Here is a 24,833-nt window from a genome sequence, read left to right on the forward strand (position 1 = left end):
GAACTAATACACGGTGGTGGCAGCAGACAGGTGGGCAGGCAGAGGGGAAAAGCTTTGGAAATGTCTGACTGAGAGACAAGGTGTGGGTTTCTTCACAAAGGCACGCAAAGCTCAAACTTTACGTTCGTTTGGTTTTTTTTTTTTATTCCTGTAACAGAGGTGGAATCACTGGACGGACACTCTCACTCATGATTCACCGCTGAATGGAACAGTTTCATCCTTTCTGCGTCGACACCTGCACTGAAAGTACTGAAAGAGTCCTTTCGAGACCTACTCTGCTCTTAAATATGATGAGTTTTTGTTTTGGTCGTCTATAAAAAACAACAATAAAAAAAACACACGTCTCTATCTGTTGGAGGAATTCCGGCCTGTCAGCTATTTTGGTTCCTGTCTTGCTTTCACTATTTTGTGAAAGGAGATGTAAAAAGGAAGGAAGGGGAGAGCGAGTGAGAGAGAACGACACAGAGAGGAGGGGAGACAGACGTATACAGTCCGAGCGTCGCGGCGAGTGTCAGTTGTTTTCAGAAGCAGCTGAGAAGAGTAAGTGTTCACCTGCTTTCCTATTGGGACGGAGAGAGGGGTTGGATATAAGAAGAGGATTGGGTGGAGGGAAGCATAGAAGGAGAGGAGGAGGAGAGTGCGGGTAGTTTGAGGGTTTGTTTGTGAATGTGGTGCGATACAGAGACATAGAGTCGATGCTTTTGATAACAGATGTGTGTGTCAGAGTTTAGAGCAAGTGTGTAAAGGAGAAAAGTGGGTTATCTTGTGTTTGGTGCACTGCTGTAAAGTGAGGAAGTATTGAGGAACTGGGTGTTTCTTTACCAAATTAGAGACAAAAAAAACTGTGGTCATGCTTGTGAGTCTGCACATGTGCAGGTACAACTCTCACCAATCACTCTCCGTTCTCTTTGGTCCCAGAAGAAGCGAAGATACAACATGGTTCGGTGAGTCAAGATCCCCCGCTGGACAATGTAACGCTCCGCTCGTCAACTCTGGTCGTGCTCTCTGTGTTTTTTTATGCAAGGCGTGATGACAACTTCTCTGTTTCCATTCCTCCTTCTCTTTCTTTCCCCAGCTGTCGCCTGGTCCTGCTCTGTTCCTCTATCATGTGATTTGTGATGTGTGCTGTTCTGTGTCTGTTTGCGTAAAGAAAATGTGTCATAAAGGATGTTTTAGCTCAGTGGTTGAGTAAGAAACACCTTTTTTTTTGTATGCTCAACATTCACGCTGTTTAAAGGTTCTCGACAAGGTTCCCTTTTAGCTTGAGTTGACGGATCTTTCTTTATGTGACTGTGCTGTTCAAATCTCCTTTCTTAACCTGTTTGTTGTATAAAAGCTCTCTTGTGGGAACCTAAAACTGAAGAGGAAACATATATTCAAGTGCAAACAGTCTAGATGTGAATACAAAGTTGGGTTAGGAATCCCCAGAAGCCCCACGATATGATATTTTCACGATACTTAAGCCATGATACAATATTACTGTGATTTTAAATGTTTTGCAATAACATATACTGCGGTTTATTACTTATTTTCTACTGCAAATTATATCCTTAAAGAAAAACTTCTGCTTTATCTAATAAGATACATTTTCCAGTCACTTAAGTCATTTTCATTGCAGCAAAGTGTATCCGAAAAGCTAATAACTTTATTACTCTACGATGCTACTAAAAGCGTAATTTGTATTTGCAATATTGGTAATTTATCTAATAAAAAATCCATACTAGGTGTCCATGTATTGATACATTTTCCACACAAATGTACAAATGTTTCTCACCCCTAATACACATATTTTAAGCTTTATATTGCACATTTTCACCCTGAAACTGTGCAGAAATATTGAAAATAGCTGAAGTTATTTAATACCTAAAGTTGAAAGCAGCAGGCTGGGTCGCAGGGAAGCTCTTATAATGCCAAACAGCCTGTAGTTAACTGAACATTTGGATCATTTTCTCCTGCAAATGCTCAACCAGACTTTAAAAACAGCTCTCTGTGGGGTTTTTTCTGTGTTAGCTAAGAGGCTGTGAACTGAGCTTGACCAAAACAGTTTTTCCAACCTCAGACGGCTCCAGGAAATGATAAAATTATAGATATATAGTGTGAACTGATACACTTGTGTTACACTGAGCAACTGAAGTCAACAGTGTTGCTGAAAGGGCTTGTGAGCTGTAGCTTAGTGGATTATTTTGGGTTATATAAGATGTACAGTGTAATGTGACGATAGCTGTTACTGTGGTATTCTATTCTGGAGAGCGGGCGTTCATTGAGCCAGAGGTGAAGATGATATATTGGTTCATTTTAGTCTTTTGTGTTTAGAAGTTAATACATAATGTTCATTCTGGTCTATAGTGAGGGCTGTGTTTCCGCAGAATGAGCCCAATGAAAGATACAGTTTCTATAATGAATATTAAGAATGTAAAAAGTGGTGTACAAGTGAAACTGTGTGTCAGTTATGTTGTCAGTTAATCAATGAATTGTTTAATCTAAAAAAATTTAAAAAATAATGCCAAATACTCGCCACAAGTTACCGCAACACAGCTATGTTTTAATTCCTGGGTGTTAAATGAAACAGAAAAATGGAAGAATGAAAGGAAATCTTCACATTTACAAGACTTTAACCGGCAAAATTATTTGTATGATTATAAGAACTGTAAATTTTCTGCCAATCACCTTTAAGATTGATTAATTAATCATGTCAGAATGAGACAAGACTGTGCTGAGACCGGCCTCTACTGCAGTGGAGATTTAATAATGACAAACTATTGTAGATTTCTATTAAGAAAGACTGAATTAGTTGCACATTTATCTTATATTTGGTCTGTCAAAATAAATTTGTACTTATTGTGTTGCAATGTGCTCAGCTGAATGTGAGGAAATAATACTGGGTGTGTGTACTTGGATGTTTGTGTGTCAAGGCGTACGTGTTTATATTTTTAAAAGTCTTATCTGTGTGTCAGCTCAGTGCAGTTCTGTTCACACTGAGTGTATTTTTACTGTGTATGCATATGTGTCGATGCAGGTGGTTTCACAGAGACATCACAGGCCTGCAGGCCGAGGACATGCTGAAGACTCGAGGCATCCATGGCAGCTTTTTGGCTCGACCCAGCAAGAAAAACGTGGGAGATTTCTCCCTCTCTGTCAGGTAATAACGTTTGCAAAAACACCACAAATCTCTCTTTAACCTCACAGATGAGAAGAAATCACACTTTAAAACTAAAGTGTTAGTAAACCTTTAAGCTCATAACTGACAAAAAAAATTGTGTTAATATAGAATCTGATTGATCGTCCTGGGACTCTTTCCTTTACTGCATTTTTATTTACTTCAGAAACTCATCTGCCGCCTTCAAACTTCACTGTTTATGACAGAACTGTTTTACAACCTAATGTGCTGGAAAAGCGATATTCTTTCTCTGCGTAGATTGAAATCAAACTTTCCACTGCACCTTGTGGGTACAATAAAATCACACCCTGCATCTATGAATGTGTCAGTACAGATAAATGTTGACACCTTTGCACTTATCCAGCTCTAAGATGTAGTTGATTTGGTTGTTATTCACAATATGAAACACTCAAGTGAAATTAAAATAATTTGTGCCACTTAAAAATGTTAAAAATGGAATTCTAACAGAATAAAGATGAGGCGCAGTACTACACAACATTAAATCAATCAAATTAAATGCAGTCAAGTGTGATAAATGAAATGATGTGTGGTACACATTAAGTAGCTCCAAATCAACACACTGAGCTCATTTAATGATAACATGTCTTTCATGAGGTTTAACTGATGTAAAGATGTTTAGTATCAAGTTAAATACTGATCACAGTACACCAGTCTGTAGTTTAAAGAGGTCAGCGTTTAGATTAGTAAATGCACTGCATCTGTACTTATATTAAACTGAGTAACTCAACTGTTTCGAGATTCACAGATATATCTGGGTTACTATTATGCAGATATACAGTATATTGTAAGAACTGAGGTTCCTGTGTTGGTATTTCTGTTCAGGCCTTTAAGACAGGAAGCAGCGCAGCTGTTTATTTTGTAACTCTGAATACTTACATGTGTGAGATCAGTGGGTTATTGATCACAGTGCAGCAGCAGTAGTGCTAGCAGGATGTAAAAGTTTTTTTGGGAGGGTATTTTTGCCTTTATTTGAGAGATGACAGTGAAGGGGCAGACTGAAAATGGAGGGAGAGACAATGACATGCAACAAAGGTCCCAAGGCTGGAATCAAGGATAGGATGCTGCCCTTATGTGGCATGTGCTGCACTCGGCTACCAGCGCTCCCAGTTGCAGATATTCTGAATAATGGACCCCACCAGTGATAAAATAAATAAAAGTATTTCGTACTTGCCTTACCCTCCAATCATTTCTGCAGATTAAGAAAAAAATACAACAAGTTTTTACACGTTCTCATGTTCACATGAGTGCCTTCCTTGGCCCCACAGACAAACACGCCAAGTGGACTGGAGCCTTTAAAGAGGAAATAGTTTTTTGCTTTAACATATGATTATAAAATAATTGTTGATTGCACAATGTTATGACTATAGAATAGCTATCTGCATTTTAGATTGGTTCTCCATAAGCCTCACTTTCAGTATGCAGTTCTGTCTGCCACCGGGTACGATCTCTCTTGAAAATGAAGGCTTAATTTATGGCACAAAGGAAGTGCGTCAACCATTGTGCAATCTAAACAGGAAGAGGATAGCATTTTGTTTTCCGTGGTAGCTATCAGTAGCTATCCCCAGTCACCAAAGAGTATCAATGTGAGATCTTTGCAGTTACTATCCTCAGTAGTGGAAATGGCGGATGGTTGAGTAACCAAAGTAACTGTGGAAAGTGTGGTTGTTGCTGGGCTCTGACGAAAATACAAAGTGATCTAGTTGTCTTGACGATAGCGGTGCCAACAATAATACCACTTGGAAATGCTAGCGGGGGGCACAGTTGTATGTTTCCACTTCAAATGATATGAATGTGATGTGTTCGCTTTGTGACAGACTTTGTGACATTGGCTCAAAAATGCATCAAACCATGACAAATTTTTTAAAAATTATGAATTTTCCACATTTGCAGATACTTTCTTCACTTTTCTGTCGTCTTAGTGTTATTGTTATTACCGAATGTAGAATAATTATTAACATTTTTTTTCCAAATTAAGTTTTACTAAAGACAATGCACGTTAAAATTTAGATTTCTGCTCCTAAATAATAAGAGGAAACTCCACATTCACATATTACTCTGATAAAAGCTCAGGCAGCCAGAGAGCTACCATATTAACTGCAGTCTTCGCATGACGGAGAACACAGAGAGCAGATACTGAAAGATCACATGTATGTGTCATAGACAAACAGAGCTACTATATACAGAATGTACTGTATATAGAACATATACAGTAATACAGCCTGTGAAAATCAAATAAAGCTCTGTGAGAATCTGATCTGTGGCTGAACACTTAAACATTTAAAGCAACTAAAGGTTGAAGAAATATATTGCGCTGTTCAACCTTTCACACGTAAAACTCCTGACACAGAGATGTTCTCTTAACTGCCATTAGGAGGTTTTTTATCGTGTGACCTGACTGTTTTATCTCCTCAGAGTGGGCGAGATGGTGACCCACATCCGCATCCAAAACACGGGAGACTTCTATGACTTGTACGGCGGGGAGAAGTTTGCCACCCTGTCAGAGCTGGTGGAGTACTACACGGCTGAGAACGGCATCCTGCAGGACAAGGACGGCACCGTCATTGAGCTCAGATACCCTCTCAACTGCTCCGACCCCACCACAGAGAGGTCTGTCACTCCTACCTCTCTTTGTTGAACCCCCTGTAGGTTAATGTGGCCCACACTCACCGGATTCTCTTCAGTCCCTCCACCCACACTCTCGGGTTAAGTTTAACAGTGTTTGGTTAGGTGGTTAAGTCAGCGATGATGAGTATTATTTCCTTTGACAGTTGTTTATTTAATGGGGGTAATAAGTGTCATTTGTAGGCTTGTTATTCCATGGGGTGCAAACCTTTTCCTCTGGGGTGAAGGTGTTTTATTCAAAGCCTCTGAAGCTTTTGAATAATACACTTTGGTGTAGAAGCGTCTTTGTCTCTGCAGCTGATGGATTACATGTGATCAGGGTCGATATTATCAGAGGTGGGAAGCAGCAAAGTTCATCCACTTAAGTGTATTTCTTGAATATTTCATCGTGAGACTATCAGGGTGTCAGCAGGTACTTAAAGGAACATTTCACCCACAAAATGACCTTCGGTAAATCAATTAGTCACCTCCTATTACCTTGGATTCGTGAAGACAACTTTGTTTTTCTCATATGACACCACAGAACACAGCAAACATATTGACTGATTGATTGCGGATCATTTTTAACAACAGCAAAACTGTATTAAAACATCTCTTTTCAAACTCTCACACAACTCGTACAGTATAATCTAAGTCTCATTTAACCAGTCGTATGCTCAGTTCTTCTGAAACGTACATTTTTTACTAAATCCTGACTCTTTAAAATTGAACTGAAAATGAAACTCACCCATGTACTCATCAAAGCCAAACTCCAATACTAAGGTTTTTTAGTGAAATGCACGTGTTTGGAAAGTACTGAGCATATGACTGGATAAATGAAACTTGGATTATGCTGCACAAGTTGTGTGAGAGTTTGTGAAAGGATGTTTTGATATAGTTTTGCTTTCTTTCTGGTGAAGTTTTCTGCATGAATTAAAGGTATCACGGCATGACAAATTGACAAACAAATAATTAGTTATTGGTACATTCCTTTAAAAAGTCTTTTAATCTCTTAATAGTCATTAATAAGTCTTACATTTGAATTTGTGAGGTCTTAATTGCTTGTTTTTTAAATCTAATTTAATTTCTAATTTTTTTATTTTCTTTTTGTCATAATGAGTCAATCTTTTCTACATAAATTAATAATGATAATATGATAATAGCAAAAATAATAATATAATTAGTTCTTCACATGAAAATAGACATAATGGACATAAAACAGTCGAGGCAATTCAATATAAAAGGACATTTAAAGCAGTTTAAAACATGAACAAGTGGTGGTGATTTGAGATCCTATTAATCGAAATCTCATATAGTGTTTCTTCTTGTGTCACCTTTTAAACCTTGTGACATCATTGACAATCAGAGCCTATAAAACGGGCACTGACTCACCAGCAGACATTGATTAACCAAATGTCTTCTCAAGAGTTAATCTCACTGCGGGTATTGTCTGTGCCAGCCCACAGCTACCACCCAGTTGTGGTGCTGTGGATCAAATAGAACTCACCATAGTCTTTCTCCATCAGATCCACCGCCCACTAATTGTACCATAAACCTTAAAATAAAAAGATGAAATGAATCATAAAAAGTCATAAAATCATGACATAAAAAAATATCTGATGTGACAAATCTTTAAAGCCAGCACTGAACCTTAAACTGTCTTTTTACTTTATACTTACAATTACCTGTTGGCAAAATGGAGATTAACCTAACTAACTCTTAAAACCATATTCCTACACAAAACCTACCTCTTCACGGGACCACGTATATACTGTATACCTTTATACTTACCTGCAATGCTTGAACAAAAAAACAGCTCTTAAATGTTGGTAAAAAATTATCTTGAAAAGGTCTTAAAAAGGATTAAATTTAAGCGTCTGATACCTGGAGACACCCTGTATATACCTGCTCTGCTTCTCTCTGCTGTATTCCAGATGGAAATACTTATGCACATTTTTTTTATTTAAGATGCCTCCTTGACACATTTTAAGACATTAAAAAAATACTACATCAGCTTAAGTTACGTCTTCTCCTTCTCCCTCATTAAACATTTCAAAATCTGTGACTCTGCAAATATTGTTCATGTCAAAGTGAGGTTACTGTGAGCAAAAGACCTTTTTGGGCTCCAACACAATAATGCACAGAAAAAACTTGCCGTTAGACCGACCAATAAACCAAAAAATGAATAAATAAATACAACATGAATCTAACAAATATGGAGCGGCATATTTCCAATAAAGAAAAAGTAACCTATTATGTTTCCGTCTTTATGTAAATTAAAAATTGAGGAATTCCTGTAATAATTATTACTCCTTGCAGTCAGTGATTCAAAGACTTTGTGTGAATCCTGTAATGGTGAAAATAGAACTACAATGATTAATTGATTTACTGTCAACCAATACATTTATTCACCAACTAATTTGATAATCAATTAATTAGTTTGAGTAATTTTTTTTAAAGAAAATAAAGTCAAAATTCTCTGATTCCAGCCTCCAGACAGACAGACAGACAATAAACTGAATATTTTTGATACAGGTCGACATTTTTCCGACATTTTATAAACCAATCAACTAATAGATTAATCAAGAAAATAACTGACAGATTCACAGATTATTAAATGCAGCCCTAGTAGAGAACAACATGCCTCTAAATTTATGTTCGCTTGTAACCGGTGATCAGAGAGACCTATTTCCTAATAAACTCAGATGTGGAGATCCTGGAAATGGTTTATGCAACCACCTGACAAAACTTTAGATCACTTGTTTCCAAAACGGAGAGTCTAAAGAGCATTTCCACATTGAATCAAATACCTGCTTCCTTTTTCACACTTGCAGGAGTCCCACAAGTCCCGTTTTCTCTCAGAGGGAATCGCTGTGCTTTCAACTTCACCACCTTTCTCTGTATCTGTCAGCTGTAGTTACTGGTTGCTTCGCAGATTAAGATTTAAAATTTAACATTAGATAAACTCAGGAAATATACTACTATGTTGAGAGAACTCTTGTATCTCCGATATTAAACTTTACAGGAACAACTTTGCTGTTTTTCGACAAACTTGTTTCTTCAGTACAGAGCATTATGATGTTCGTCAAATTTTCTGGAAGCAATGCAATCCTTAGAATACACACTGCCTTTTACTTAACATCTTCATACTGACAGAAAGTACTCTTGTTTTTTAATTGAGACTTGAAAACTTTTAAAGTACGCCGGATACAGGACTAGATTTGCAGCGGTGCACATTCCTGTTGTGATACTTTGAGTTTTTTGATAGGAGATGTTGGTAACTCGCAAGAGTCTGTTTGCTAAATATAGCTTCTAGATAATTTTACAGATATTTTCTTACGTCTGTGTTGCATGCAGAGCTGACCACATCAAAGCCTCCTCCAGGCTGCAACTGTGAACAAGATATAAATCGGTTTATTGTGTGTCAAATACAGGCTAAAAAACACATCAGTGTTTTTATAGTGAATTGCCCACATTGTGAATGTAACTTCCATGACATTACAGCTGGAGGTGGTGTTTGATTATTGATGGAGCTTTTATCCTCCCAGCTGGAAACATTGTGCAACTGTAGGCTTCTTAAAGTAGGTTAATGTCCAACAAGTAGTGATAAACTCATACAGTTGCACTCCTTTTATGAGTCAAGGAGGACACTACTTTCTATCGTGTGTGTGTGACTGTTTGCTCAACCCTAGCTGGAGGCTCTACCCTCTGCCCCCCCTCCTTCTCGTCCTTCTCTCTCTGTTCGTTTCTCTAACTTCCCTTTTGTTGCTGCGGTTGGAAACTTTAAGTTTTGACACTTTTGAAAGCAATGGCCAGACCCTACTTGTCTTCCTCTATTGCACACTCCATCATGTTCTTGCTCACTTGCTGTCTTCCTCATCTCACCCAATCTCTCTTTCTCATCTCAACGCATGATCACACACACACACACACACACACACACACACACACAGTTTATGATCGATCTCATGTATTTGGCAGCTTATCTTTTCTCAGAAAGGAGGATAAATATGGTGTGGCCATTAACACGCTGACATTTTTTCATCGAGGTTATAGGTGGAACAAACATGGCTGACATGATTGCACGTTAGTGCGAGATGTGCATGGTTGAAATGTCTGAAGTGTCCACTCACTGTGCAGTACTCTGTGAATTATTCCCCTGCACAGGCTGTTTGGACACCACTTTTTTCATTGCTTCATGCAACCTGTTGCAATTAAAAACTATCAGTCTCTATAAAAGCATACACTGATTTCACAAGTAAGTAAATCAAAGAATCGAACCTGAAAAACCATGTGCAAAAAGACATTAGGAGAGCAGACGCAGTGTGTGATGGGGAGGTGGTGTGTTTGTGTGTATGGGGGGTATCTTCTGTGGTTGTTACATATCGAAGAAGTGGGGGGGGGGGGGGGGGGGGGGGGCAGGCTATAAATACTTTGTCCTCTTCAGCCACGAAATCTGTCATCAGAAATTTTCCGACCACAAAGCAGGAAGTGTAGAAGAAGAAATCGAGAACAGTGCCTAAAATTAAGTCACATGCCAACACGGCCATGTGTGCCTTTGCTAATTTACGCTCACACTCCACAAAAACACACATGCACACACACTCGGTACACGGTGGTGGACAGAAATATAACCTATCTGTAACAGCAACATCTGTACATGCTGTTTTTAACCATACACCCAAAGCACCTGATTCTGTTGCGGCTTTCTATTTCTACTCTCAGTGTAGAGAGCAGTCCGGAGTACCACATCAGTGAGCGTCTGACAACCACTTAGCCTTAAATAGACTTATGCATCTAACAGTCACAGTGTTAGCGGTACACTGCTCACATACAGTAAACAGGAGGCAGTAATAATTTTTAAAAAACAGGGATATTTTTTGTTTTTTAATTGCTGCTTGCAAAATGTTAAACCTTAAAGCACTGTGACGTGCTCATTTTTTAAGCTAGTGCAAACTTAGTTGTATCTTGTGAAACTAGATGACCTGAGGCATCTATCGGTAGCAGTTTTGCATAGCTTGCCGGGAAAGGGGCTAAATGAGGTTCCAAATGTAGGCTAAATTTTGGCAAGGAAATAGAAAGCATGCCCATTTTTAAAGGGGGTCACTTTAACTCTCATCTCAAGATGCCTGATTGAAAATGGGTTCTATGGATACCCAGGAGTCTCCTCTTAACTTGAGAAGGCTTGTTTCTAGAAAAGTTTTCTCCCTTAGAGTCAATGCACTCCTTCAAATTAAAGCTGTATTTGTCTTTTTGTGGAGAAGGACAACCAGCCTATTTGAAGAAGAGTAAATCGTCTAACACGTACAAATACACATTAAAACAGGATTGCTGTGAAACTTAAAGTGTAAACTGTACCAGTATTAGTCTGTGCACATCAGATTATTAGTAATATGAGTTGTAAAATAAGAAACCAAAATATATTATTATGCAATTCATTAACTCTAACATTGACATAGTTTTTAACGAGCCTAACGAATCCTTAAAATTCAGTTACGGCTTTTGGTTTTGTTGAGCCACCCCAAGACTTTCAGTGGCCCCATCTGGACACGCTTATGAAAAATTAGTGTGGGCGTCACTGCCTTAAAAACATCTACGTAGGTTAAAGCTGTTAACTGTCACCACAGACAAACCTAAATGTAGCTCACGGCATTGATATCTTTAGAAATGTGTACACAGTGTGAAGCATCACTTCCTTTTTGTCTCAGGTGGTACCATGGTCACCTGAGTGGGCCGAATGCAGAGAAGCTGCTGGGTGCACGGGACGAGTCGGGGACCTTCCTGGTCAGAGAGTCACTTTCCAAGCCCGGAGACTTTGTCCTTTCAGTTCTGACAGACGAGAAGAGCAAAACGGGAGGAAAGAGGGTCTCCCACATCAAGATAATGTGTCAGGTGAGTGCTTGTCCTCATGTATAGGGGTAGATTTTTAGAGGGGGTTGCAGGGGACATGCCCCCTTAATAGTTAGAACAGGGGGCTTTTATTTTGACAAAACTAGACATTTACAGCATACATTAATGCAGAACAGGCACAAATTGATGCATAACAATTCACCAGAATGCAGGAAAAAATTTTCTGCCAGAGGACCCCCAAACCCTCCATTTTATGTGTCCCCGCCAAAGTTGAGGCAAAACCTACGCCCTTGTCCTCAGGTGTGTGTGTGTGTGTGTCTCAGCATGTGACCATGTGAGTGTCTGTGGCATGCTAGATAAAGGGTGCATGAAACTGGGGGTTGTTTTCGGTCAGTCTCTTGTTTTGAATATTCAGAATTAGGAGTCCCCGAAACAGATTCACATCATGTAAAAATACTGAGGGGTATTCCCGCAGTTGTGTTGTCGCACTTTGTAATCGGTATAAAGTCTCATTTCCCCTGCCTTGTGCAATAATAGACTGTTGCTCATTTTTCAACTCAGCTATTGTTCATTAATGTCAGGCACAGGTTTACTTCAGATATTCATTACCAAATAAAGATACATGAAACCCAAAACCTGGTGTTAATACACTCGACTGCTGGTGGTGGGACAGCAACAGGTCTCACCGCGTCCTCTCAGTCTCATTTTCCTAGATTGTGTCTTTCCGTCATCATCAGGGCTTTTGCATGTTTTTTTGCCAGTGGTTCACCTCATAGAAAACACCGTTCAGACCTCATTTGAATAAAGGCCATTGTTTTTGTGCACCGCTGGGGTGCAGAAGATTAATGTGAGATTAGTGGAAGGGTCACAAAGGCCTTTTCATGAGCACGTGGCAAAGATTAGGCGAGTTTCCCGTCAGCACACGACTCTGACCTGCAGAGTCTGCAAACTGCTGAATACATCAGTTTATATTCATGCCTTTGAATTGATTTTATGGCCAGAAAACAGTGTCATTTATTTGAGTAAAGTGTTGGAAAGCAGTCCGCCACAAAAATAACTTTAGTATTGGCTTTGTCATTTCCACTTTGATTAAAGGATATGATGAGATCCTCTTTTGTTAGAGCACACTTGTTTTCATTTTGGCCATGATTGTTTCTCTTTTGAAACTTCTTTATTTTTACACCAGACAATTTGGCATAACCCCTGTGTGTGTGTGTGTGTGTTTATCCAGATTGATATATGTGTGTGTGTGTGTGTTCAGAATGACAGGTACACAGTTGGAGGTTCAGAGCTGTTCGACACGCTGACAGACCTGGTGGAGTACTACAAACGCAAAGGCATCGAGGAGATCTCTGGGAACTGGGTGCATCTCAAACAGGTGAACTTTTCACATGCAACTCATGGAAATAAAACGCATCAATTAGTTTTGTACCACAAACTCAACAAGGTGAAAACCAGAAACAGGTCTTTGAGAATTGTTTTATAAGACGAGCAGCACAGCCCACAGATAGGAAATATTAGTCACAGCTCTGTCTTAATGCGGCCTTACTCATGATGATGATGATGATGTGGATTACGTTCATTGGCTCGTCTTTTTCTTTCATCTTTATTATAAATTTTTTCCCCTCTCTTTGTGTGTCTCCCTGTCTCTATCTGTCTGTCCTCTGCAGCCGTATTACTCCACCAGAGTGAACGCAGCAGACATCGACAGCAGAGTGAAACAGCTGGATCAGACCGCACAGCAGCAGCAGGAGGGCGAGGGAGAGAAGAGCAAGGCGGGCTTCTGGGAGGAGTTTGACGTAAGACTTGACCCGGCCTTGGTTATGTTCCCTGTGACTGGTTCTCACCATAATGCTTTAATCTGTGGTGTGAGAATCACAGGGTGGTCCTAGAGTGGGAAAAAGTAAATTATTCAACAGGTATCTGATAAGAAATTGACTGTCCATAAGCCGTTAACGTCTCAAGACTTACTTCCTGACTGTGAGCAGGACTAGAGATGTTATACTACCATCTTGTGGTGGTAAAGTAAACCATGTCTCAGTGTCATATCACATAGACTCAGACTTTACTTATCAGAATCAGAATCAGAAATACTTTTTGATCCCTGAGGGGAAACTGCGATTCATTACAGTCACTCTGATATAAAGAATAGAGAATTATAATAAGTAAGAATAAGAGTATGAAATAGAAGAATGTAAAGCAATAAAATAAAATAGAAATGAGAAAATGAGAAAAACTAGTACATAAGTAATTAAAATTAAAACTGTAAGTGTGAAATTTGACTACAATATATACATCAATAGAATAAAACAAGAAAAACACTGACTAACACACACACACACACACACACACACACACAAAATTCCCCACCCGATTTCTGAGTAAAAGAAGATGGAAAAGCTTCTAAACTCAAAATTAACTAAAACTGCAAGTGGTGATTATTTCTATTAATGATTTATCTCCTAATTATTTTTTTCAGTTGTTTGTTTTATAAAATGTCAGAAAATTGTGAAAAAGGTTAATTACAGTTTCCTAGAGCCCAGTGTGACTCCTTCACCATGGTCCAAAACCTTAAGATATTCAGTTAATTATACAAAACATTAAACAGAAAAGCAACACATCCTCACAATCAGGACACTGAAACTAGGGAACATCTTGCACTCTAGATTATGTTCACCGAGTTTCATGCAGATCGGTCAAACTTCCTAGGAAGAGATCGATTTGAAGTGTTTTTCAAAAAAATCAAAATGGCTGAAAATCTAGGCCTATATAACCGGAAGTTATGGGTTCTTGAGGCAAATTTGTTCCTCATGAGGAGAGGCATCTCTGTGCAAAGTTTCATGTCTCTACGACATACGGGGCATCAGATATGCCCATTCAAAGTTTGCAATTTCAATCGGTTGCTATAGTGCCCGCCTTTGGCCAATTGATGCAATATTGCTTCATTCGCATCCTCCCATGACCCTCTACCACTGTGCCAAATTTCACATGGATTGACCAAGTCAGTGAGGAGAAAAACGTGGAACAGACACACACACAGATATGTACTGCATAGTGTTAGCATATAGTATAAATTTGGGACACAGAAAGTATCAAACAGTCGTCTTTCTCTCCTGCAGGCTCTTCAAAAGTTTGAGGCAAAGGTGAAGAAGAGCCGAGAGGAGGGTCAGAGGCCTGAAAATAAGAGCAAAAACAGATACAAGAATATTCTTCCCTGTGAGTCTATAATCTTCTTCACATCATTATTCTCTAATTAACCAAATCTCATGACAGCACTGACATTAACCAAATGTTTCTGTCCTTCCCTCCATCCACAAGTCAATGACACCAGGGTCATCCTGCAGGACACTGATCCTGATGTTGTGGGTTCAGATTACATCAACGCCAACTACGTGAGAGTAAGTCTCTGACCTCACACAGTAGTAACACCAAACAACAAAAACACAACACAGAAAGCTGTCACACGTTCTTTTTATTTTTTCTCTGAGGTCAATGTTGTTTGTTGACTGAGCAGCGTTCAGTGGTTTACTGTGTGTTTGTAGAACAACCTGTTTGAGGCCGGAGAGCAGAAGGTTTACATCGCCACCCAGGGGTGCCTAGCAACAACTGTCAACGACTTCTGGCAGATGGTATGGCAGGAGAATACGAGGGTGATCGTCATGACAACGAGAGAGGTCGAGAAAGGGCGGGTTAGTATCAAAACAGCAAACATGGCAGCAGATTTAGCCTTTATGTGTGTGTTTTCTTTTGTCTCTGAAAATACTAACAGCATCAAAATATCTGTTTTTTATTACACATATTTAATGATGTTTCCTCCAAAACATAGTCGTTATTATTGTTATAATAATCATAAAAAGCTTGGTGAACATATTAAGTCACACTTTATTTTGAGGAACAATTTTTAGCACAGTTCTTATTTTGAAGTGCTGCTTCCTGCTGTATTTCAAAGTGTGAGAGGCTGAACAAACTAAACAAAATAAAAATATGCAATATACTATTTATTTTTTTGCAGAATAAATGTGTGCCATACTGGCCCGACAGTGAGAGCACCAAGGAGGTGGGTGCGTACATAGTGTCCGCTGTTTCAGAGAGGGAAGCTGCTGATTACAAAATCCGAGTTTTGGAGATTGCTCCTATGGACCAGGTAACCTCCAAACACCGACCTCTGATCTCACTGCACACACTCACTGATGTAAAGCTTTCACAAGGGCTCTGATCTTATTATTCTAATCCCATAAAATTTTCTCTTTCACAGCCAAAGCAGTCTCGCACCATCTGGCACTACCAGTACATGAGCTGGCCTGACCACGGCGTCCCTCAGGAGCCAGGTGCTGTCCTCAGCTTCCTCAGTCAAGTGAACTCTAAACAGGAGGAATTCCCGGATGCTGGACCCATGATCATCCACTGCAGGTATGAGACAGCTGCAGAGCCAAAAACCTCATGACACCAGGGTTGGAGACCAAATATAATGATTGTGGGGCCTCAGAGCTGAACATGCAAACTATAGATCGAATTATTTATTGTTGTGGAGATGTTGTTATGGGACCCCAAGTTAGTAGCGACACCCCTGCATGACACCTGCGTAAAAGCCTTAAGCACACTCAAATTTTCCTTAGAGCATTGATATAAATATTAAAGGAGCAGTTAACCCCAAAATCAAAATTCCAATTTCTTCTCTTATCCGTAATTCTATTTATCAATCTAGATTGTTCCAGTGTGAGATGCTGGCCTGAGAACCAGGTGAATCTGTGAGCTCATGTTTTATTTGCTCTAGCAGATGCATCTAGTCCCCCTTGGTGCCTGACCCAAACCGGGACACTCACAACGGTTTTCACAGCCACAACAGATATTAAAAGTGACCTGTTACACATCTCCCTGCTCCTATTAGCTGTAATTACGTCCAGTCTGCCTTGTCCAACGCAACACACCAGGCTCACAAAATTCAGATCAGACTGTCAAACTAGGCAGCGCTTGCATATGTCACTTTGTGCTACATCACATGTCACACTCTGATTGGTTGTATGTCTATCCAACTGTGTCCAGAGGCATGCTGGTCTGCGCCTATTGATAATGCCCGCTGGAAATTGAATTTGAAATATAGGAACTATAACGATATTATTTCTACACCCAACAAGGTCTGTGGATTAACTTGAGTAAGCGGGTCATGATTTCTGGAAAGAGACATTGCGGTTGACATTTTTTGGCTCTTTGAACACCACAAGCTGAGTGCCATTTAGTTCCATTATATTCAAGAGAAGGCAGACATCTCTACAGCTGATATCTCCAACACTCGGCAACTCACACCAAAACAATCTAGGTTGATATGTAGCACTACAGGTAAAAGGAAAAACATGTATGTTTGATTTTGGGTGAACTGTCCTTTTTAAGGCTGCAACTAATGATTATTTTAATTTACTTCATTTGTGAAACATTTTTGGAAACACAGATTCGTCATTTAGTCTATGAAGAAACTAACAGACTAACAGCTAAAACTGAAAAATATTCCATTTAATAGCATTTTTTTTTTTAAAAATCCTAACTTTTCAGAGGATTGAAGCAGCGGGTATTAAGCCTTTTTTGCTGAATAAATAATTCAAACAACTAACTGATTATCAAAATCTGTCATTTAATTTTCCTGTACACTGACTAATCAATTAATTGTTTTGGTACTATGCAATACCGCCGACTCCAAACACATGAAATTCTCAGTTCCTGATGTGATGTAATGCTGTGAAAAGCGTCACAGCGCTACACTTACCCAGCTCAGGTTTCATAATCATAAGTTAGATGATAACACTCAGAGGTTTAAGATTAAAATGATTATATTTTCAGGATTAAGATTAGTAGTAGCCGAACAAAAGGTTTTGAGTCAACTGACAGTTTATCCTTTTGGAATTTTCCCCGTGTGATGTGATGGATACTTTGACTGCTTATGTTTTTTTATTTTTAAACTTGTTGTTCAAAGGATTATATGACTGTTGTGTAAGTATTTTGGTATGTAAGCATGTTCACAAAGCTGCACCACAGTGTTAAGATGTCCCATACTTTCTCTTTATACAACTGCTCCAAACAGTTTTGACATGTGACCCACTTAAATCCCATCAGCCTCATCTGTGCTTTGTGTTTTAAACTATTGAGTTATTTTTAGCATGTAAAAATGAGGATTATTCTCAGTTTCAATTAATCTGCTGATTATTTTCATGATTAATGTCAAAAAATTGTGAAAAATGCTCATCACAATTTTCCAAAGCCCAAAGTGACATTTTCAAATTGCTTCTTTTGTCCAACTAACAGTTCAAATCCTGAAGAATCTTCTTTTTCTGCTTTTAAAATGACCAAAATGATTAATCAGTTATCCAAATAATTGGCAATTAATTCTCTTTCGATCGACTAATTGATCATTTAATATTTGCAGCTTAAGTTAAAATGCTAAGCTAAGAGGTAAACAAGGTAAACATTACATCTGATAAACAACAGTGTGTTAGCACTGTCATATTAGCATGCTAGCATAAGGATTTAGCATGTACAACCTCACTGACACAGAGCAGCTAACATAGACTTTAAGATTTGTAAGTAGAGTTAATGATGTTCAGTTTTGTTTCACATGTCTTGATTGATGGAAAGCAGGGGCGGAGCCACATTTTGTAAACATTTTTGGGCTCAGGCCAAACCTGGGGGTGCGGGGATTTTTTTTTTCAAGCCTTCTGAGATACTTAAAAATCTGAACATTATCAGGGAAAACATGATAGTTGCCAAAGAAAGAAAATCATCCTGTAGAGTCGACATCCTATTTTATGTCCAATTATTTTCTGACTGTGTTCATAATTTTGAAACCTTAACACAACAAAAGTAGACGATGACCATTTTTCACTCCTGCCACCTAAAAAGAGGCAAAAATTGACTGATATTGCTATTTTTGCAAATCAGGGATCCTCAACAATGCCGAGTAAATGTGGTCTACAATATTCTGAATTCAATATTAGGCCAACAGAAGACCATTTACTCAATTACTGTATATTAGATAACTTTAGGGAACATAGGACAAACAGCATGGGCATATATTATCATCTGAATGATAATGGTGATAAAGTTTTAGGATTATAGGTAAAAAACCTAAAGAATTTGGAGTATTTGAGAAAAAAATCAGGGCTGGGGCCTCAGATGTCCCCCCCTCCTCTCCGCCTCTGATAGAAAGCTATATTAACTTTGTTTCTTCTGTGGATTCTTGCAGCGCTGGAATCGGACGAACAGGCACGATTGTGGTGATCGACATGATCATCCAGACCATTGACACTATCGGTAAATCGGTTATTGAGATACTGTGTTGAGTAAAAACAAAAGCATTCATAATACGCAGTTGTTTTCCTTTTCCATACTGACTCCACCCGATGCTTTCATATCTCACTCTGTAGGTCTGGACTGTGATCTCGACATCCCGAAATACATCCAGATGGTCCGAGAGCAGCGCTCTGGCATGGTGCAGACGGAGGCCCAGTACAAGTTCATCTACCTAGCTGTGTCCGAGTACATACAGACCACTAAGGCCAAAACCTGTGCCTACATGGTGAGCAACAGACGAGATGAAGAAGAGTCTTTTCTTGTTGCTGAAGTATAGATTGACAGAGGGAAAACAGGGACACGGAGATGTGTATGTCAATAAGCCTTTGCACTTTGGCTGCGGATTTGAACACCACAGCCGAGTAGTTCAATGACAACAGAATGATATGTTATCAGAGAGCAGCTGGTAAGAGATGAACATTGACCCGGAGACAGAAAACAATAAACCACATAGACTAAACCAGTCACAGGACCTCTCTCTCTCTGTTTGAGTAATCCCCCAGTCATGTCTGAAATGTGTCTGTGTTTCTCTCTTCCCCAGGAAACTGAGACAGAGTATGGAAATCTGCAACTCAAACACCAACCAGCGAGCAGGAAGGTCTCAAAGTGAGTGAGAGTGTGTGTGTACGACAACGAGAGAAAAGAAAATGTGTGTGTGAATTGGATGTCCTTAATACATTCACATCGTCACTCTAAACCTCACACTGCCGCCCTACTTTCTTTTCAAAAACACCGTGTGTCAGCAGGAGTCTCTTTCTGTAGAGACAGAAGGAGTTGTGTGGGAAGGGGGGATGCATTGTAGCTGCAGCTGAACTCCACCTCAGTTTCTTGTTTTTTTTATCCTACACGAATTATTCATTTGAGGCTTAAAGTATAATTTTCCTATAAGTGCAATATGTAATGCCAGGCCACATGCTCCAAAGAATTAGGAGGTGGCAGTTCACCAGTCTGCTGCTGGGTCCGTACAATTTAAATCTAAAATCATTGGTTATAAAGACAAAACAAAAACCTAACAGCAGGGAAACAACATGCAAAATTAACCAAACTTCTCAAATCCTGAGAGTCAAAATAACACTGCGATATTATAATCTTCTCTTCACTTCACAATGGCCTATAATTAAACCAAAGCAGTAATTAGACATCATGTAAATAGTAGTGACCAGGCACAAATGTAATTACAAATGGAAACAAAAGGGAGGAAAGGGGGCGTTTGCATTCAGACCTGCACCAGGCACACAGCTGACAGCATCAGAAATGATCAAATTAGCAGAGGAGGCAGGAAGGACGCAGCTGGCAACTGACGAGATCAAGGGGCCGAACCAGCAGGGGGCCAGAGGCTGCTCCCAGACATCACTCGATCAGTAAATCTGCACTGCCTACATTTGTGTTTTCTTCATCGGCTGGCACTTCATCTATAAAATGTGGACATCTGGATCCAACAAAACCTAAAACAGTCCACAGTGAATTTAATTCCAGTGTGTCAACTCGAGCCCTTTTTACACAGAGATCACACTATAGGGCCGCTAAAAAGCCCCTTCTTTATGCCACCTTTGCATTTTTACACAGAACCAAACAATGGCGGCATCATGCTGCTCCAGTGTGTGATTTAGGACAGCGCAAAAGAGGTGTGACAGGCGTGACATGTAACACAACCGCGCGGCCTCTAATATGACATTTAACATATGCGTCAGCAGCGCTTTATAAACAATAACAATGGAATAACAGGGCAATAACAATCATTTATATATATACATATACATATATATATATATATGTATATGGCGGCTAATCTTGTTCTCTGGAGGGTAAGGAGCTCTATGACCTCACTGTTTTCCCAATATGTGGGCATTGTTGGCTGCTGTTCTTGTTTTCTGTCAGCTGCTAACTGCTATCAGCTACTTTTTAAATCTCCCACAGTGGGTTGCATGCGTAATACATCGTCAAAATGTCCCACCTGAGACACCCATGATCTCATCCTGCTGGCTGTCCAGTTTATACTGATGTCATTTTGGTGCTGTTACTAACTCCGATGCTGACTTCAAGGCTAGACGACTTTGTCCCCCATTCTGCGATCGTACCTTTTATACAGAACAGCTAGGCAGCATAATGGCGTGAAATTCACACCTTGAAGAGGCAGTGTAAAAGTGGCCTCAATTTAAGTGTTGTGGGTAGTGGAGGGGCTTTCTTTGTTTTATTTGCGATTCTTGGCACTAGTAAGAGCTATAATGACACCTCTGACACCATGGGGAAAATTTATAATTTCCCTGCAGCCTGGTCTCACTCCCAGGGCATCAATATATGCTACTTGTACAGTGTCCCCTTTGTCACTACACACACAAACCAAGTACTTTTGTTCCCTAAACTTAACTGTGGACCCCTTCTTAATCACGTGAGTCGGCTCACGTGACTTACCACCAAACCCCCTCTTAGTCCAGATGCTCTGACAACTCTGCGACGTAGCTTCTGCCCAAGTGTCAAAATATGATGAGTAGGGGTGAGATCACGCTGTCTGTTGGCATTAAAACATTACTTCACTGAATCAGTGTTGCACTTCCATAACGATGGATGACTTAGAAGAGACAGAGACAGAAAAAAACCCAATCAAAATCAAAGCAACAGAAGCTGAAAAATGACTTTTAGTGTCTAGTATGGGTCAAAAGCCAAAAAATGCTGGATCCTACGATTCCCATAATGCACCCCTTTCCTTATGCTGCATTCCATTTACCTCGGAAAAAGGGAGGTCAGATCTGGAAATGACGTCACCCCCGAGTTGATCGTGTTCTAGTACAAGCTGGAAAACCAGGATGTTGTTAGCCAGCTGATAACAATGCATTAAGCTGTATTTTGCACATACACTAACTTTAGCAACATGTCCACAGATAGAAGTTAGACAAGACTGTGTGTACAACTGTTTTAAGGAGACACAAATAAGACAGAAATGTACAGTATATTAATAAAACTTTCACTACTGTTGATGCACGGAGCAGCCATCTTGGATTTTGAGGTCAGGGTTGGTGAGGTTACTCCGACTTTCCAAGTCAGAAATCCGACTTCATGGGGTATTCGAGTTAAAATTTCTGACTGGGAACTTGGAAATTCTGACTTCCCAGTGCAAATGAAACACACCATTTTAGTGTTAGGTATGAGTCGAATTTAAAAATGCTTGATCCTACAATTCCTTTAATGCAACTCCTGATATTTATAGACTTTAGACAGTTCCCTCCAGAGCAACTCTTTTTACTCCTTACAACAAATAAACTGAACTTCATGTGTAAAAAAACAAACAGTGGAATGGCCCTTTAATGAATGACAGAGGTAAACCAGACAATAGATTCTTTTCGGAGGGGAGGGGTGTACAAACCAATTCAAAACACCCCACTTGTCTCTGTTCTGCCGTCTGAATAACATTTTTATGACCTCTCAGCCTGGACGCCTCTCATGTATGAACTAGGTAATGTTCTAATTAGCTAATTAGGAGAGAAATAAAACAAACAGTGAACCATTCAGCTCTGAACACCGTAAACTTTGACCCACTTGGAGCTCTGAATAGTTGTCTGCCAGCTTTGAGTGATTGATTCATGGTTGGTTGGTCTGTTTAAATCGTTCTCTTGCAGCAGCTCTGCTCATTAACCTCTCCAGCGTCTCTCATTCACTTCTAACAGAGCTGTGTCGAATCAATGCTGGCTGGTATATAAAAATATACACGAATGAAAAAATCACTAATCAGCTTATTCCTCGTCTATTTCCAGAAACAAGGAGGACGTTTACGAGAATCTGTCAAAAGGGAAGAGGGATGGAAAGAAGTCAAAGACAGACAAGAAAAGTGGCTCTGTGAAGAAAAGATAGAAAGTTTTATCAAAGTATGTCATGTTGTTATATTTATGCAGGCTCTCTTCTCTTAAATAATTTGTATTTTAGTGGAGATAATAAAATTAAGGTTTGACAGTTAAGTTGTTGACATGAGATGTGTCACATGAGTGCTTGAGAATAAAGCCAGAACATGTGTGAACACGTTGCTGTGTAATTGTCTTTTTTTTTTAATTTAATTTCACTTATTTGAACAAAGATGGTATAATGTTTATGGGATGCTTTGATATTTAGGATAGAAGCTACTTTGTTTTATCTGCTCCTCAGTGTTGTGTTTGGCAGGAGATGTAAAGATAGATATATATTTTATATTCAGATGCAAATGAATAAACAGAAGTGCATCAGGAGCAGGAGATGAGCATAAGTGTTTATATTTAGTGTTGCAAAAAACAAAATGTTTTCAGTCAATTGTACTTCCGGCATTTTGATGATAACACAGACAGATGTCACAATAAATGATTCACTTTTATGTTCATCTTCTGTTATTTATGCATTTCCGTTTATGCATGTCACTCAACCACAAATAAAAAAAAATACCTTGGAATATTGTTTTTAATTTTAACTTCCAGATTGTTTTTTTGACAATTTCTTTTTCCTTTCAGCACAGGAATTTTACTTCACCAGTCCCTCCTCTTTCTGTTTCGTATACCTGAACCACTTTTCATATGGAAATTTTCACCTTTCTCAAATGTCAGCACAGATAAGACCGTTACCAGCTCTCATTCCTGCGCTGATTGACAAGTCGTTTCAGTACAAACACCAGACAGTCTGACGGTGTTAAAGGTTTGATGACATCAGTATTTCAGACAGTGATTTAGTCCTATCAGTGTTTTGCTGTTTCCAAGGTCAAGAATGAACTGCGAACCTCAGCTTTTTTTCTTTTAACTCTAACTGCTGCTGGAGCTGGCGGTGACATCGTCTCTACTACACCACTGATGTTTAGGGCAATATGTTAAATTAGACACATCCATTACGTTTTTAGAACATCCTGTTGTTTTTAGAGCCCCCAAACAACAACAACAAAACAGATGGACCTTCAGCCTCTATAGGCAGCACTGGGAAATTTGGTGGAGCAGTATTTATGCACAAGCTGCCCAGGGTTTAAACAGTAGAGTGTCTCCATAAGTCTGGAAAAAAAAAAAAAAACTTTGCCTCTAGTCTTGAGGTAGTCTGAACCCTAACTGAAACATTACTATTTAAAACTGAACCAAAAGTGAACTGAAAGTGAAACTCCTCAAGGCCAGACTCTGATGTGGAGGCTTCTTTTGGCGAAGTACATGTTTTTGGGAAGTACGGAGCATGTGACTGGATAAATTAAACTTGGATTATACTGTACAAGTTGGGGTAAGAGGAAGTTTTGATGTAGTTCAGCTGTTGTTAAAGGTGGTCCCCAATGAATCAATGAATCAACATGTTTGCCATTTTTAGAGACATGATAGAAAAACATTATCTTCACAAATTCAAGGTAACATGGCATGACTAATAGAACTTCTCCACCAAAGTTAGTGCATGTACGCAGGTTTTTTAAACACGGGTAAACCCGTTATGGCTTTAGAGTCATTTCCCATTGCCAGTAGATCAGCACTGTGTGCACAGCTCTGCAGGAGATGAATACGTGTGTGTGTGTGTGTGTGTTTTTTTTTTCCAGTGTGTCATATTCAACGTCACGGACAGGCCAGGTCAGTAAAAAGTAGAAAGGGGTATAGAGGCCAGTAAATGGACTGCACTTACTACTATATGTCACATTCACCCACTCACACACACGTTCACACACTGGTGGCTGAGCATGCCATACATGTTGCCACCTGCAACTGAGTAACCATTCACACACACTCACACACTGATGGAACAGCCACCGAGAGCAATCTGGGGTTCAGTATCTCCCCAAAGATGCTTCGACATGCGGGCTGGAGGAGCCTGGGAGCTATCCGCAGATCTTCTGATGAGTGGACGACCCATTCTACCTCTGAGGCACAGCCTTCCCTGAAAATTTTACGAA

General features: G+C 39.5%; 1 protein-coding gene across 5 annotated transcripts; it reads left to right on the plus strand.

Moving 5' to 3' along the window:
* On the plus strand, positions 1-22,978 carry ptpn6 (protein tyrosine phosphatase non-receptor type 6). 5 transcript variants are annotated; one of them, XM_050047395.1, is made up of 16 exons: positions 1-540; positions 919-944; positions 3,017-3,139; positions 5,591-5,785; positions 11,488-11,671; positions 12,891-13,007; positions 13,300-13,428; positions 14,749-14,845; positions 14,948-15,027; positions 15,172-15,318; positions 15,642-15,773; positions 15,885-16,039; positions 18,861-18,928; positions 19,042-19,193; positions 19,509-19,573; positions 22,717-22,978. In XM_050047395.1, exons 2-16 carry the CDS (start codon positions 937-939, stop codon positions 22,811-22,813), a joined length of 1,749 nt encoding a protein of 582 aa, XP_049903352.1. In that variant the 5' UTR covers positions 1-540; positions 919-936; the 3' UTR covers positions 22,814-22,978. The 5 variants fall into 5 exon arrangements, with proteins under 5 accessions (XP_049903352.1, XP_049903355.1, XP_049903356.1 ...); XM_050047398.1 differs by having other exon boundaries at positions 922-944; XM_050047399.1 differs by lacking the exon at positions 919-944.
* Positions 22,979-24,833: the final 1,855 nt, after the last annotated feature.

This window comes from Epinephelus moara, chromosome 6 (genome assembly GCF_006386435.1).
Source record: "Epinephelus moara isolate mb chromosome 6, YSFRI_EMoa_1.0, whole genome shotgun sequence".
NCBI lineage: Eukaryota > Metazoa > Chordata > Actinopteri > Perciformes > Serranidae > Epinephelus > Epinephelus moara.

Coding starts and splice junctions, on each gene's coding strand:
- ptpn6 (XM_050047394.1), top strand. CDS start 2,997: ATGCATATGTGTCGATGCAGGTGGTTTCACAGAGACATCACAGGCCTG. Junction 3,140..5,590: donor GATTTCTCCCTCTCTGTCAG/GTAATAACGTTT, acceptor TTATCTCCTCAG/AGTGGGCGAGATGGTGACCC. Junction 13,008..13,299: donor ACTGGGTGCATCTCAAACAG/GTGAACTTTTCA, acceptor TGTCCTCTGCAG/CCGTATTACTCCACCAGAGT.